Below are 15492 nucleotides of genomic sequence, written 5' to 3' on the forward strand. Positions count from 1 at the left end.
CCAAACAGGCAACCAAAAAAAAGTGTGAGACTTGGTGATCAGAGAGCACATGTCCCACCTAAAGAAGGCAACGCAGTTCAGCTCACCAAACTGCCAAAAGGCAGTGTTGCCTGGTGGTTAGGAGTCCACATTCTAGAGCTGTGTTGCCTAGGTTCAAATTCTGCTGCTGCTGTTTAGCGTCTGTGGGTTTTTAGGCAAGTCACTTAACCACTCTGTGCCTGTTTTCCTAACCAGGAGAAAGAATACTACTCATACCTCGTGTACAGCAATCTCAAATGAGAAAGCTCTTTGAACAGTGACATTAGTAGGTACTCAGTAACTATTAGTGCCCATCGCATGAAAATGCAGGGCTGAGCCTGCCAGATCTTCTAAATACTCAAGAAAAGCCAAATACCCAAATTTTTATTTCGAAATTGCTCTATTCTTTTACTTTGGCAACTGAGTGAACACAGTTGTTAGACCTTGGTGAAGGTCATACAAAACACATCTGGGAGCAGGGTTCAGTTCAGTTTAGTTGCTCAGTCGTGTCCGACTCTTTGCGACCCCATGAATCGCAGCACGCCAGGCCTCCCTGTCTATCACCAGCTCCCGGAGTTCACTCAGACTCACGTCCATCGAGTCAGTGATACCATCCAGCCATCTCATCCTCTGTCGTCCCCTTCTCCTCCTGCCTCCAATCCCTCCCAGCATCAGAGTCTTTTCAAATGAGTCAACTCTTCTCATGAGGTGGCCAGCGTACTGGAGTTTCAGCTTCAGCATCATTCCTTCCAAAGAAATCCCAGGGTTGATCTCCTTCAGAATGGACTGGTTGGATCTCCTTGCAGTCCAAGGCACTCTCAAGAGTCTTCTCCAACACCACAGTTCAAAAGCATCAATTCTTTGGCACTCAGCTTTCTTCACAGTCCAACTCTCACATCCATACATGACCACTGGAAAAACCATAGCCTTGGCTAGATGGACCTTAGTTGGCAAAGTAATGTCTCTGCTTTTGAATATGCTATCTAGGTTGGTCATAACTTTTCTTCCAAGGAGTAAGCGTCTTTTAATTTCATGGCTGCAATCACCATCTGCAGTGATTTTGGAGCCCAAACAAATAAAGTCTGACACTGTTTCCACTGAAACGCAGTTCACAGTATCTGCTCTATGGTGTTTAAACACGTGGAAAATGAAGCCAGAAAAGAAAGAGTCTTGGAGGCAACTTCTGCTGTGAATCCTATGACCCAGCCTCCCTTGAGAGTGCTAGTCACTCAGTCGTGTCCGACTCTGTGCAATGCCATGGACTGCAGCTCACCAAGCTCTTCTGTTTATGGGATTCTTCAGGCAACCCACTTCAGGCTGGAGTGGGTTGCCATTCCCTTCTCCAGGGGATCATCCAGACCCAGGGATCAAAACCGGGTCTCCTACATTGCAGGCAGATTCTTTACCATTTGAGCCACCAAGGAAGCCCCCAAGAGATACAGAAAGGGGAGGAGAAAATAGAGGGAGAAAAAAAAAAAAAAACAAATTAACACATCAGGTTATCCTGGTAGATAGCACAGTGCACATGGAAGGGCGATGTGCTGTGAGGATTTTTTTTCTTTTAAATAGCTGAGAAAGAATAGGAAAGTGGTCAAGGAAGGTGATGTAAGCTGAAATCCATGAGAAGGAACTAGCTTAACAAACAATCAGGGAGAGAGAAGATCTGGCAAGGGGAGAAGCTTAAGCAAATAGCCTGAGGCAGAAAAGAGCTTCATGCAAAAGAGGAGAGCAGTCACAGACAGTTGGACAAGCTGGCAGGGGCAGTACAAGCAGGGCCTCAGAGAAAGTGAGGAGCATAAGGTCATTTCAAGGGCATTTGGGAGACGCTGAAGGGTCTCAAGCAAAGAGGCGTGATGTACAGGTGACTTCAGGAGACAAATAAGGAAGTTGTTAAAATAGCCTGGAAGAGGTGATGTGTCCTGGATTGGCCAGCTGCCTTGCGTCTGAATCGGCCTCAAAATCAAAGTTTGGATTTAAGCCTCAGAGCAGACCTGCTGTTTTTACATCAGCTAGGCAATGGCCTTCCCATAGCCAGGCCCGCTTTGGACATCCCCTTTTCACCCGGGGCCCAATCTGTAAACTGGCCTCGGCTGCCCTCTGCTGGCAGAGGAGTGGACTACCGCAAGGGGAGCCGCTGCCTCCTGAAGCAGCACAGTTCTCAAGTAAAAGAGAGGGTATCTGGCTGGCATCCAATCTTCCCCCTTTGAGTTAATAGAATCTCTATCATCCAGCAGCTCTCCCTCAGTCCCCACCAGGGAGTCCTGTTGATCCTATTTTCTAAATAAAGTCCTAGATCAGGAATGTCCTTATATCTAATCACGTCCACTTCTCTCCATCTCCATCAGCCACACCCTAGCCAAATCCACCACCGTCTCTTCTTTGGTCTGTTTGTTCACTTTCATTCTTGTCCTGGCCAATCCATTTCCTACTCAGCAGGCAGAATGCTCATGGTGTATTCTGACTCCAAAATCCTTTCTCCTCAGTGTGTATTTCCCCATACCATTCAAGTAAAGTGAAAGCCATGTCTGACTCTATGTAACCCTATGGACTATACAGTCCATGGAATTCTCCCACTAGAGTGGGTGGACGTTCACTTCACCAGGGAATCTTCCCAACCCAGGGATCAAATCCAGGTCTCCCGCACTGCAGACAGATTCTTTACCAGCTGAGCCACCAGCCCCCCATGCCATTCAACGTTGAACCAATAGGGAAATCCCCGATGTACACACAGCCCCATCCACCCAGGGCATACTGCAGGCATGGAAAACTGTATGAAGATTCAGGAGAAAAGAGATGCTCACATCAAAGCCTTACAAATGCACGTGCACGCCCACAACTGGCATGTATCCCCTCTCTCCACATGGTGTCCCAGCCTCACCATCTCACTGGCCCCTCTCCTTTATCCATCCTCCCTTTCATTTCTGTCTGTCTTGTTCTCTTCTTCCCACAAATACCTGATCATTTCTAATGCAAAGCATATTTGCCATCTCTGTTTCTTTGGCACCTGCCAGAGGGGGTTCTTGGGGTCTCACATTCTCTCAAGCAGATTGTCAAGGTTCTCTTCCCATACGTGTATGCATGCTAAGTCGCTTCAGTCATGTCTGTCTGTCTGCGACCCCATGGACTGCAGCCTGCCAGGCTCCTCTGTCCATGGGATTCTCCAGGCAAGAATGCTGGAGCGGGTTGCCATGCCCTCCTCCAGGGGATCTTCCTGACCCAGGGATTGAACCCAATGTCTCCTGCATTGGCAGTCGGGTTCTTTACCGCTGGCATCACCTGGGAAGGCTTTTCTTCCCATACTGTATGTATGTGTATATATATATACAGTTCCCTCCCCAGGAAAAATACCAATAACAAGACGATAACATTTTTATCTGAGTACAGTGCAGTGCTAACATTCTATAACTAACATTCCGTCATTCCAACATCCTATGGTATGGCCTGAGATTATGTAAATCCTCACTGACCCCAGACTCAGACCATGTAATAGAAGCTTCATCCACCCACCCCCCAAAAAAGAGGACTTGTGTCAATATAGCTGGACACCCTGACCACACTGAGTCAAGAGAGCCTCCAGGTTCCTGAGGCAAACACAGCATATTAACTCAAGCCATTGTCATGCACAGGTTTGCTAGGGAAGCAAATCAAGACACTGTGCAGCGAAAAGCCAAGAAAAGATCCTGACAATACAGACATCCCGGTATTAAGTAGGTAACTGAAGCCCAGTTCTGCCCCTGCCTGTCCCGGCCAGGGGCTGGTTTTTCACCTCTTTCTAGGAGTTCTAGAACCCATACATTCCTACCTTTGCCTAAAGTGCATCTGGCTGGTCTTCTAGCCCTCACCAACCACATCACCCTGCCTCGCTGCTGTCGGAACAGCACTGTCTTTCCCTTGGCAAACCCAGCCTCTGTCCCCAAACCAACAAAGAAGAAAGGGAGTTCAAAGTGACAACTTTTTCTTAAAGTCTTCAAAGATCTTTTATTTCCTTTTTGAATGTCAGGAGTGGAGGGATGGGTTCATCATACTCTTTCCTTCACTGTAGACTACCTTCACTATTTTCCACAAGGTCCCTACTTTACTTTTGTGGTTTTTTTGCTTGTTTTCATTACCAACACCCACTCTTATTCCCATCCCTCTGTATGCAGCCATTCTAATGTGCTCAATATGTGTTCTTTAATATGTAAATATCCTTGTTAGGTTTGCAATGTTGCTATGTAATATGTACTTTTAAAATTTATTTTATTGAAGTATAATTGATTTACAACGTTCTATTAATTTACATGGGGGCTTCCCTGGTGGCCCAGTGGTAAATAATCTGCCTGCAGGGGTCAGAAAGATCCCCTGGAGGAGGGCATGGCAATCCACTCCAGTATTCTTGCCTGGAGAACCCCTATGGACAGAGGAGCCTGGTGAGTTAGAGTCCGTGGGGTCACAAAGAGTTGGACACAACTGAAGCGACCTTAGCATGCACACACATTAATTTATATTGTACAGCAAAGTGATTAAGTTATGCATTCTTTTTCATATTCTTTTTCATTAGGGTTTATCAATGTGATATGTACTTTTAATTTACATAAACCATATCACACATTTTTCTTAATGCTCAGCTTTATGTTTTAAAGATCTGCACATGCTAAGGAGGGCAGGGGTATTGTAAGGGATGTAGTTGGCACCCCATTCAGATGCTCTTTACCAGACATAGTGACCTGACCCCTACTTGTTGTGAGTTTTGGCTAAGAAACATTCAGCTGCCACCTTCTCCGGAGAATTGCCCTTGGTCAAACAGAAGCCAACTAGACAGGGAGACTTCCCCTCCCTCCCTCACTCACCTCTAGACTGTGGTCAGTGACTGACAGACACAGGGTACAAGAAGCCTCAAATTTGTGCAGTTAGTGCGCCCCAGAGGCCCCCTTGGAATCATGCTGGAGCAAGTCCCCAGCTGAGACCCCATTCTCACTTGGCCTTTTCTCTCCTGCCTTCCTTCCTTCCCTTCCTCCTAAGGACACTCCTCACCAAAGGCACTAAAACAAGAATTCTCATCTTAGGCCCTCTGACCTATGAGAGTGACCACACATTATCATCCAAACTAGTATACACTGGAGAATGCAAGGGGTTCTATTTATATTAATAATCAGCCAGGTACTTTGCTGATGGTCCAGTGGCTAAGACTCTGGGCCCCCCATGCAGGAGGTCTGGGTTCAACCCCTGGCTGCGGAACTAGATCCCACATGCTGCAACTAAGAGTCAGCATGCTACAACTAAAGAGTCTATATGCTGCAATTAAGACCTGGCACAGCCGAATAAGTAAATATTTTCTTTAAATGATAATAATCAGGGAGGTTCAAGAAGGAGGGGACATATGTACACCTATGGCTGATTCATGTTGAGGTTTGACAGAAGACAACAAAATTCTGTAAAGCAATTATCCTTCAATTAAAAATAAATTAATAATAATAATAACAATCAGGGAATTCCTTGTGGTCCAGTGGCTAAGACTCAATGCTTCCAATGCACGGGCCTAGGTTTGATCCCTGGTGAGGGAACTGGATTCCACATGCTGCAACTAAGAGTTAGCATGCCGCAACGAAGATCAAAGATCCTGTGTGCCATAACTAAGACCGGGTGCGGCCAAATAAATAGATAAGAACATTTTTAAATAATAATAATAAGCCATGGCAAAGGGCAGAAACCATGCCTGTCCTGCCCAAACCAGGACGTGCGCTAACCGAGCAGGTACCTGGTTCCTTGCTTCTTGTTGCCGTCTAGTATCCCATGGTATACGCCCAGCACATTTTGTCTATTTGTTCCCCAGGGGCGCATACCTGGGTTCACTCTAACTTCCTGCTACTGCCAGGGGAAAAAAGAAAAACAAACAAATGAAAAAAAAAAAAAACAACAACACTGCAGGAAAATTCTCAGACAAGTTCCCTAATAGAGCTAGGTGAGAACTTCTCTAGGATAATAGAACTGAAAACACAGCCACATGAGCAGTTTGGGCCTCCAAGAAGATCTTCGCAAATGAGGATTCCAGCCTTACTGTAAGGAGGTATAGGGGCACAGAAAATGCTTCTCCCTGTTTCTGTTATCTTAGTAAAACTCCGGTGGCACTAACTGCTGGCTCTGTGCTGCTGGAAGTAACAGGAGTTCCCTGAGGTTCTCTGAGGAAATCACATGTGACTCAAGCTTTGAGGGATGCACAGGGGTTAAGCAGGGTTGAGGGGAAAGATAAAGTAGGTCAGGTGGAGGGAACAATATACTCATTCATTCGCGTACAAATATTTATTGAGCACATATATTTAAAGGCCCTGTGACCTCAGCAGATGATATAACAGTAAACGTTTACACAGAGTTACACTGTTTTCCTGCCTGTTCTCTCCAGGATCAAGAGGACAGGATCACCTGGGCTCCTGAGGCAGGAATATACCTCCTACAAATACAAGAGATCTCCTACACCAGCGTTTGTCACACAAAATGTGCGTTTGGCTCACCTGGAGATCTAGCAGATCTGGTGGAGCCTGAGAGTCTGCCTTTCTTATAGCCTCCAGCCGATGCTGCTAGTCCAGGAATCACACCCTGATCAGCAAGGTCCGACTGAACCACAATACCATTATCACACCCAAACAATCCACCTTCCAGTTTCCCCAAGCGTCTGAAAATTATCTTCACAGCCTTCTTGAAAATGCTGTGATCCCAGGTCCAATCAAGGGGGATACATCACATTTGCTTTTTACCTCTCTTCGGCCTCTGTTCTTCTACACCGTGATTCTTTTTTCTTTTACAGCACTGGCATTTTTGAAGACTTCTGAATGCGCCACAGTCTGACATCTTCAGATTTTTCCTGATGTTTACTCATCAGTAGCTACAGAAAAACGTGTTTGGCAAGAAGACTGCTCAGGTGATGTGTCCCCTACATTGCATCACATCTAAGTCCTTTTGTCCCATCCCATCCAGTAATGGCTAAGTTTGATCACTTGGATAAGGAAGTGTCCAGCAGATCACTCCACTATAAAGGCAAGTTTTTCCTTTTATAAATAACAAGTCATCTGTTATTGTGTGACTATCTTGTGCCTTAAAAACCTTTCTCCCACAGCTTAGCATCCAATAATGATCCTTGCTTAGTATTTTCAAAATTATTTAAGCATATAATAGTGTGTGCAAGTGTGTGTGTGTGAGAGAGAGAGAGAGCATGTATGAGAAAAAAACTGGAAAACCTGAAATCCGTTCACAGTGACCAAACACAGTAATAAGTGAAAGGGAAGGGAGTAGGATCTACATCTTTCTTTGGAGCAAGTGTTTGGTAATTTACCTATTCCAGGCTAACTAGACAGGCTCTGTTCTTGACCTTGGCTCAGATCTCCGCTGGGAAAGTAACACCATACAGGAGGTTCCCGCAGATAAAGCCTCAGGGCACAGCCCCTCTCCTCAAGATTGTCTTATCCCTGTCTCCAGAGACTATCGAGACAGGCTAGCTCCAAGCCAGAAATCCAACCCTTCAGAAGCCTTGACAGGAGCTTTCTGAACTTGAGTCGACCCCTCAGTTCCCTGGGTCATATTCACAGTCTCCCACGAGGGTAAAGGTAGATGGCCAGATCTGCCCCAGGCCAAACTAAATCAAGTGCTCAGCCTAGCACGAAGCGAGAGTGTCTCTGATTTCCAATTGTATGCTCTCAGATGAAGAGCCTGGAGCCATGAGGCCCAGCTGCTGGGCAAATCCTGTGGCCTGAATTATTAATGGATGAATTCATCAGGCACACTGCCTTCACCCATCCACTCAGGTCATGTCCAGCTTCTGAAAAACAGAGCCTGAAACTGTACACCATCTGCCCAGAACTAAGTCACTCTGGGAAAAACTCCTTAGCCTTCTTTGTAGCTGAAATATTAGAAAAATCAGAGACTTTGGGGCCCTACAGACCAGACTTCAAGTCTCTCCTCTTCCTCTGCTGAACTGTGTGACCTGGCTGGCTAGTTTACCTCTGTGAGCCTGCTTTATCATCTGCAAAATAGGACTAATAGTATCTCAGCAGTGTTACTGAGATCAAACAAAACACTCTTAAAGTTACTAGTACAGTGTATTGTACTAGTTAGGCACTAATTAGGCAAACAACTCTATTATTCAGTTTTTTTAATCTGACTCCTTGCCTTTGTCTCCTCTCACTATGAACCCTATACTCCAACCCCACCTCACCACCTATCCAGCTTCGACCCAGGCTGTGTGATTTTTACACTATCTGTATCACTAATCAACTTACTGCTCTAAATCTACGATTTTTTCCAGCTCTGTGATAATGGAGCTGGACCCTGTCGATATTTCTCCCTTCCCAGCTGACATATGTTAAGTCTTTTCAGTAGAGTGTACTAGAGGAATACTGAAGGAGAATAGATCTTCCCTTCCTGGCTCGAGGTTGGCTCACTTCCTGGGTTCCTGGAGAGCATGCTCTTTTCCCACTGCTTGGTCCAGAGTTTCTCCAGTGCTTGGTGCCTGCAGGGTACAGATTTCTTCAGTTTATTTCTTCAGTTTTCTTCAGTTTATCTACTTTCTCCAGTGCTTAACTAGGGCATCAGAAGCAGAGCCAGGAACCCCAGACAGTCCAGGCACGCACTCAAGCCCAAGTCACTCCTCTCCACACCCTCTCCTCACCCCTGCACACACATGAGACTGGGACCCCCACAGGCCTGGCCATCAGCAAAGCCAGCCTCCTGACCTTTGTCCCCTGGAACCGGCTAGAACCACTCTGGCCCAAGCCATATACAAAAATTCACTAGATTCCTAAAGAGAGAGGTCTCTCTAAATTATCAATCGCTCTTAACATGCTGCTGCTGCTAAGTTGCTTCAGTCGTGTCCGACTCTGTGCGACCCCATAGACGGCAGCTCATCAGGCTCCACCATCCCTGGGATTCTCCAGGCAAGAACACTGGAGTGGGTTGCCATTTCCTTCTCCATCTTAACATGCTATGTAACATATAACTACACAGTTATATCGATTTTGTTTTATTTTTATTCATTTTATTTCTTGTCCTCCCAACACCCCCTCCCATCACACTAAAAATGCAAGCTTCATGAGAGCAGGGACTGACTTTTGCCTATTTTGTTCCCTTCTGTGTCTCCAGAGCCTAGGACAGTGCCTGTAATATAATGGGATACTCAGTATTTAAGGAATGAGGGGATGATTAAATATTGGATGAATGCATGCATGTGTAAACAAATTGTTCAGTTCAGTTCAGTCGCTCGGTCGTGTCCGACTCTTTGCAACCCCATGAATCACAGCACACCAGGCCTCCCTGTCCATCACCAACTCCCGGAGTTCACTCAGACTCACGTCCATCGAGTCAGTGATGCCATCCAGCCACCTCTTCCTCTGTCATCCCCTTCTCCTCCTACCCCCAATCCCTCCCGGCATCAGAGTCTTTTCCAATGAGTCAACTCTTCGCATGAGGTGGCCAAAGTACTGGAGTTTCAGCTTTAGCATCATTCCTTCCAAAGAAATCCCAGGGCTGCTCTCCTTCAGAATGGACTGGTTGGATTTCCTTGCAGTCCAAGAGACTCTCAAGAGTCTTCTCCAACACCACAGTTCAAAAGCATCAATTCTTCGGCGCTCAACTTTCTTCACAGTCCAACTCTCACATCCATACATGACCACTGGAAAAACCATAGCCTTGACTAGACGAACCTTTGTTGGCAAAGTAATGTCTCTGCTTTTGAATATGCTATCTCGGTTGGTCATAACTTTTCTTCCAAGGAGTGAGCATCTTTTAATTTCATGGCTGCAGTCACCATCTGCAGTGATTTTGGAGCCCCCCAAAATAAAGTCTGACACTGTTTCCACTGTTTCCCCATCTATTTCCCATGAAGTGATGGGACCAGATACCATGATCTTCGTTTTCTGAATGTTGAGCTTTAAGCCAACTTTTTCACTCTCCTCTTTCACTTCTATCAAGAGGCTTTTTAGTTCCTCTTCACTTTCTTATTAGGAATTTCGGGGACTGGGACATGCCGGGATTAAGGAGATTGAGTGGGAATGGGGAATGGGGTCCTCAGGTCTCCCTCGGAGTGGATGCCCCCTGCAGTGGTCCAGAGCTCTTTTCCCTACCCCCAGCATGTTGCTTAGCAACAGGCCTCCTGGCCCTCCGCCTCCGCTAGAGGGCGCGCGGGCGTGGAGACATGAACGCGCACGCGTGCGCGGCGCGGGCCGGCGAGGGAGGCACGTCACTTCCTGTTTCTTTAGGGGAACGTGGCTTTCCCCACAGCGCCGGATCTTTCTCTCTGCGTCTCCGCTGCAGCGGCCGGAGCTGGAGTCGGACCCCGAGCGCAGCTTCGCCATGGACTCGGCCGTCAGCGACCCGCATAACGGCAGCGCCGAGGCAGGCGGCTCAACCAACGGCACGACGCGGCCCCCTTCCACGCCAGAAGGCATCGCGCTGGCCTACGGCAGCCTCTTGCTCATGGCGCTACTGCCCATCTTCTTCGGCGCCCTGCGTTCCGTGCGCTGTGCCCGCGGCAAGGTAGGGTCCGCGGCAAAACCGGGCGCTGTCCACCTCCCACCCTGACACGGCTGACACGGACCCTCCCCCTACCCTCGCCCTAGACGGGATAGACACCTCCTCTGTCCGGACACTGACCCTTCCCAATATCGCCCACCACTGCTTCCCCACCCCAGGTCCACATCCCGGGGCTGACCTTAGGTGCCTTAGGATGTGGGCACCCATCCGCGAACCAGGTGCCCGAACTGACCCCTTCCTCAAATAGGGACTGGTTTCCATCCCCGTTCGGACCTTGACGCGTCCCTCCCTCTGTGCGTCGTGCTGGAAGCACTGTTAGCAGACCCTCACACTATAATTCGAGCACTGTTTTGAGCCTGCTGGTCCCGGCCAGACCAGCTTCACCCTCGGCTGTCGCTGCGCATTCCACCTGGGACACTCGCCGCATCCCAGGCTCTGGGTCAGCATCCCTCTGCACCTGCTGGGGCGCTGGTCCTCACACCTGAATGGTACAGTCTCTTCTTCCTCACCGTACCCCCCTCCCCGGGTAAGTTCTGGAACCCAGGCTCATCCCTAGGCTCTCACACCTGTCTGCCTGGGATCTGTGACCCATAGAGTACAGATCAGGCCCTTGCCCCACCTCAAAAACAAAAAAGTAACACAGAAATATTAGCTCCTAGAACCCCTAGCTCAGGCCCCAGGTTTTTTGTATCACTTTCTGGAACCAGTTCCAGTCAGCCAGCCAGCTCCTCAAAACTTGGCACTTTGGTGCCTCTCTTTTTTAACCATAGACCCCAAGTCTGCTGGTTTCCTCTTCCCTGCCTAACACCCAAGCTTGGACCTATCCTAGCCTGAGCCCAGACCCTATTCCTAACCCTGTTCCCACCTCAGACCCTGACCCTACCTCAGAGTAGCTCCTCTCTCCATGCCCCTTAAGACAGTCCTTCCACCAAATTGGAGAAACTCAGCTGAGTTAGTGAGCTGCCGTTGGCCTCTCTTGTAAGACTGGGCCAGGCTCCATCCCTGGTCTTCAACATCTGTCCTGTTGTATACCTAAGAGGATCCCAGGGCCTTCCACCTCCAGACCTCCTTCCTCCCACCCTCCCTCTCTATAGGAAGCTCTCTCTAGCCTTTTGCACCAATGGCTTCTCGCTTCCTGTAGGCCTGTCAGTCGTCCTCCACCAGTTCCTGATATGCCGCTCCCTGCTGCTCCTCCCCCACCCAAACCTGAAGTTGAACCTTAGCGGAAGCTCTCTTACCCAAGGAGGGCAGATCCACAAAACAGCTGCCGTTTTTGAAACTGCTCAAACCCAGGTTCTCGAAACATTACCCAACTTGAGCAGTGGCTGGGGCCTGCCACCTTTCTTTCCCAAGATCGGAGAACTTGCTGCTGGTTCCCTCTAGGTCAGATGCAGAGGGGATTGGTCAGGCATGGCTTAGATGGCCCCATCTGCCTTACTGTCCTGCCTCTTCTAAGCAGTGTTCAGGTAGCTTTCAGCCTCCCTGTCGTGCCATACACGCAAACACTTGGTGCAGGGAGAAATTCTGAAATAGATCAGGACAAAGGAAATGAAGGGCAGCATGGAATGAGCTAGGCACTTGATGTGAGGGTCTCCCCAAACTTGAGTAATTCTCCATAGCACCTTCTACACATGGATTACTAATCTCTTTAGAAAACATCTTCCAAACAGAATTTCCTGAACCTCCACTGTTGCCCAGGACAGAGGGATGCTGCAAAGATGAGTGGGTCAGAGCCCCATCACCAAGGAGTTTAGGTGTCTGGATGAGCGGGGAATAACTAGATCTGAGACTAATACAAGTAGTGCTGCAGGGTTTAGGGAGAAGATTGAGCACGCCTGGGGCTGGGCAGGGCAGCTTTGTGCTGGAGGTGGCCTCGAGCCTTCATGTAGAGGTTGAATTTCAGCCAGAAGACATTCGAAGCGAAGGAAACTAGGGAAGTAGCTGCACACGGCAGTTTAGGAGTTGGTGGGAGGTCTGGAGTGGCTGGAGCAGAGGGTAAGAATGGAAGAGAGCTTTAGATCTAAATACCTCTCCCCAGCATCTCCTGAGAGAACAAGGGGACTGCAAAACTGTATGGAATTGCAAACAGCTTGACCATTAGTAGCCTCCAACCACCAGGGTATCCTAAAGCTTACAAGCCTTCACTCTGATTCTCCCAGGTACTGACTGAGGCAGGCAGAGCCAGTTTTATTATCACCATTATATAGAGAAACTGGGAAGTAAAGAAATGATTTCTCTGCCAATTAGGGGCAGAACCAGGTGTTCCTACTCCTGGGCTCTCTCCTGGATGCAGTTGCCTGCATCATACAAGTGGCATTTTGGCCTGGGGAGAGGAGAGGCCAAATGACTCCCGTTTTCTGCCCGGAGTCATGTTTCCGTGATCATTTGGCAAGGGGAGAAAAGTTAGCTTGGGGGCCCAGGAATTTTGATTTCCCACTAGTGTTGGACCCCCACAGCCAGCTGAGAGAGGGCATGTGAGGACAAAATTCTCCCTGGAGCCAAGTTGTCCGTGACAGGCAGAGTGAGTTGTGAAATTGTGGGAGGAGAAGGTGAAGCGTCCAGGAGTGTGCTGGGAGGAAGTAGCCGTGGGCGGAGCCATCCAAGAGCAATGCCTGTCCCTGTCTGAGACCTGTGTTGCCAAGAGGGACAGCTACTCGTCAGATCGATTCAAAGGCCTTTGGCTGGTAACTCAGAGGAGCCCCCCAGCCAGCTGGACTGGTCTCCTGTTCTGTGCCAGGCCCTGGCTGGCTACCAGGAGTGCCAGATGAAGAGGCCAAGCCTTGCCCTCACAGAACTCAGTCCCCAACGAGAGATAGCTGTGTGACCAGCCGCATGCTCAAGGAGGCTGCCATGATCTTTGCCAGGGTGGGCAAAAACTCAGCAGGCGGGGCAGGAGAGGGAGATGTGGGACCACAGGTGTGTTCTGGGAGGCGGTGAGCGGTTTGATGCGAGTCCAGCACAGGTGCTGGGGTGAGGTAACAAGAAGATGCTCCAGGAACCTGCAGCCTTTCTGAGGTACGGAATCCCGAAGGCAGTGCAGCAGCCAATCTTCATAGCCACTACATGTTTTGTGTTTGTAAAAGTTCAGGCAACACAGAAGCATGAAGGAAATCCCCGCCCCATACCACTTCCTTGGAAGTGACCCAGGTAGCTGTTCGGTGCGCATCCTTTCCCACCTTTTTCTGTGTGTATACAGACATGTACGTGCCCGTGTGTGTATACATATGTAAGTTTATTTTTATAAAAATGGGATTTTGCAGTACATACTGCTCTGAAACCTGATTCTTCCTTTTTTTTTTCCAATGCAGCAGTATGTCTTGGTCATTCTCCTGTGTCAGTACATGTAGACCTATCTTGTTTTATGATGGGGAGGGTAGGTTACACACACCCATGGTATAGAATTCCAGAAGGACTGAGCAAAATCTCCCTCCCAGCCCAGCTGCCCAGTTTCCCTCCCCAGGGGCATCCTCTACTGCCTCTTTCTTGGATAGCCATCAAGAGGTGTATGTGCCTTTGCAAGTAAATAAGCACACGCTTCCCCCCACCTTTGCTATATAACTGTTGCACTTTGTTCTTTCTGTAGTTTAGTCGCTCAGTGGTGTCTGACTCTTTGAGGCCCAGTGGGCTGTAGCCCACCAGGCTTCTCTGTCCATTGGATTTTCCAGGCAAGAATATTGGAGTGGGTTGCCATTTCCTTTTCCAGGGAATCTTCCCAACCCGGGGATCGAACCCATGGCTCCTGGCGCATCTCCTACGTTCCACGCAGATTTGTTACTGGGGAAGCCCGCATTTCGTTGTGGACACACTCTTGTTTGCACCTTGCTGTCTCCACCACTTACATGCTTCAAATCTAACACACCAGTACGCATGGAGAAGTTCTGTTCTTTGATTGCTGTATGGTGTCCCCCTGTACCCACAGCCGTGATTCTCAAAGTGTGATCCCTGTACCAGCAGCATCAGCATCACCTGGAAACTTGTTAGGAACACGTGTCTGTTCACAGGCCCTACTGCCAATTCTGACGTGCTCAAGTGTGAGGACGCCTGATTTGGAGTCCTCTGCTGGTCAGTCAGTTTGTGTCAATCTTCTGCTATCCTAAGCCATGCTGAAATTAATCTCATTATACATTTGTTACTTCACATTGCTCTGTGTATTTGTAGGATAAATTCCTTGAAATCGATTAGCTGGGTCAGAGGCTCTGTGCATGTTTAATTTAGATGGATTTCATCAAATTGTCTAAGGCAGAGGTGGTACCAGTTGATACTCCCGCCAGCAGTGACCTTGATTCTCATTTAATGGCTGCTTGGTAGCCCATTACCAGAGGTTTCTGAGCTGTTGTGCGATGCGATCAGGTCCTTCAGAACGAGCTCCTGATAGAGGAGGGGGCAGGCGGGAAGGGGGCTGGTGAGGTGGTGCTCATGGAGCCTGCAGTGGAGGGTGAAGGCCTGGGGTGGGTGTAGTTTGGGAAATGCTTGGGTGAGTGAGTGCACACACAGTGAGGAGAGGAGACCGGGGGCGCCAGAATGGTCCATGAATCCCAGATCCTTTGTAGGGCATGGCCTGGAAGCAGAACTCCCAGAGCTCCAGCAGAGCCAACGACTTCAATGAAGTTGGCATCCTTCTTCCTTTGCTGCTTTTGCTTCCGCCCTGATAACCAAGCATCCAGAGTGTCACTGGAAGCTGAATTTATTTCTGCTGTTTGTGTCAGCTCCCAGCCACTCAAACCCACCCCAGGGGCCGTTGCATTTGCATACGAACATATAGTTTAAAAATCTAAATTGAATCTGTGGAGAATCCGGCCAACTTCTAGTATTTTTGTAACTACAGAGATTCTGTTGCTGTCAGGATTCTGTTCCTCAGAAAGGTCACAGGCCCCCTGAGCATTTTGACATAACTTTCCAGCAGAAATTTCCACATAGGAAAGGCAGAGGACTTCTAGGGGGTGATAGCCAAGAGTTTGGACTCTGGAACCAGACTGC

At 48.5% G+C, this 15492-nt stretch overlaps 1 protein-coding gene across 4 annotated transcripts in view; it reads left to right on the forward strand.

The window, feature by feature from the left end:
• Positions 1-10237: 10237 nt before the first annotated feature.
• The window catches only part of HM13 (histocompatibility minor 13), a 39290-nt gene continuing 34035 nt past the window's right edge, over positions 10238-15492 (forward strand). For all 4 annotated transcript variants that reach the window (XR_008200455.1, XM_052650800.1, XM_052650801.1 and 1 more), the window contains exon 1: positions 10238-10518. Coding sequence is in view for 3 of the 4 variants with exons in the window: in XM_052650800.1 (XP_052506760.1) it covers positions 10336-10518 (183 nt within the window). In the remaining variant the exon portion in view is untranslated. The remainder of the gene's footprint in view (positions 10519-15492) is intronic.

This window comes from Budorcas taxicolor, chromosome 13 (assembly GCF_023091745.1).
Source record: "Budorcas taxicolor isolate Tak-1 chromosome 13, Takin1.1, whole genome shotgun sequence".
In the NCBI taxonomy this organism is placed as follows: domain Eukaryota; kingdom Metazoa; phylum Chordata; class Mammalia; order Artiodactyla; family Bovidae; genus Budorcas; species Budorcas taxicolor.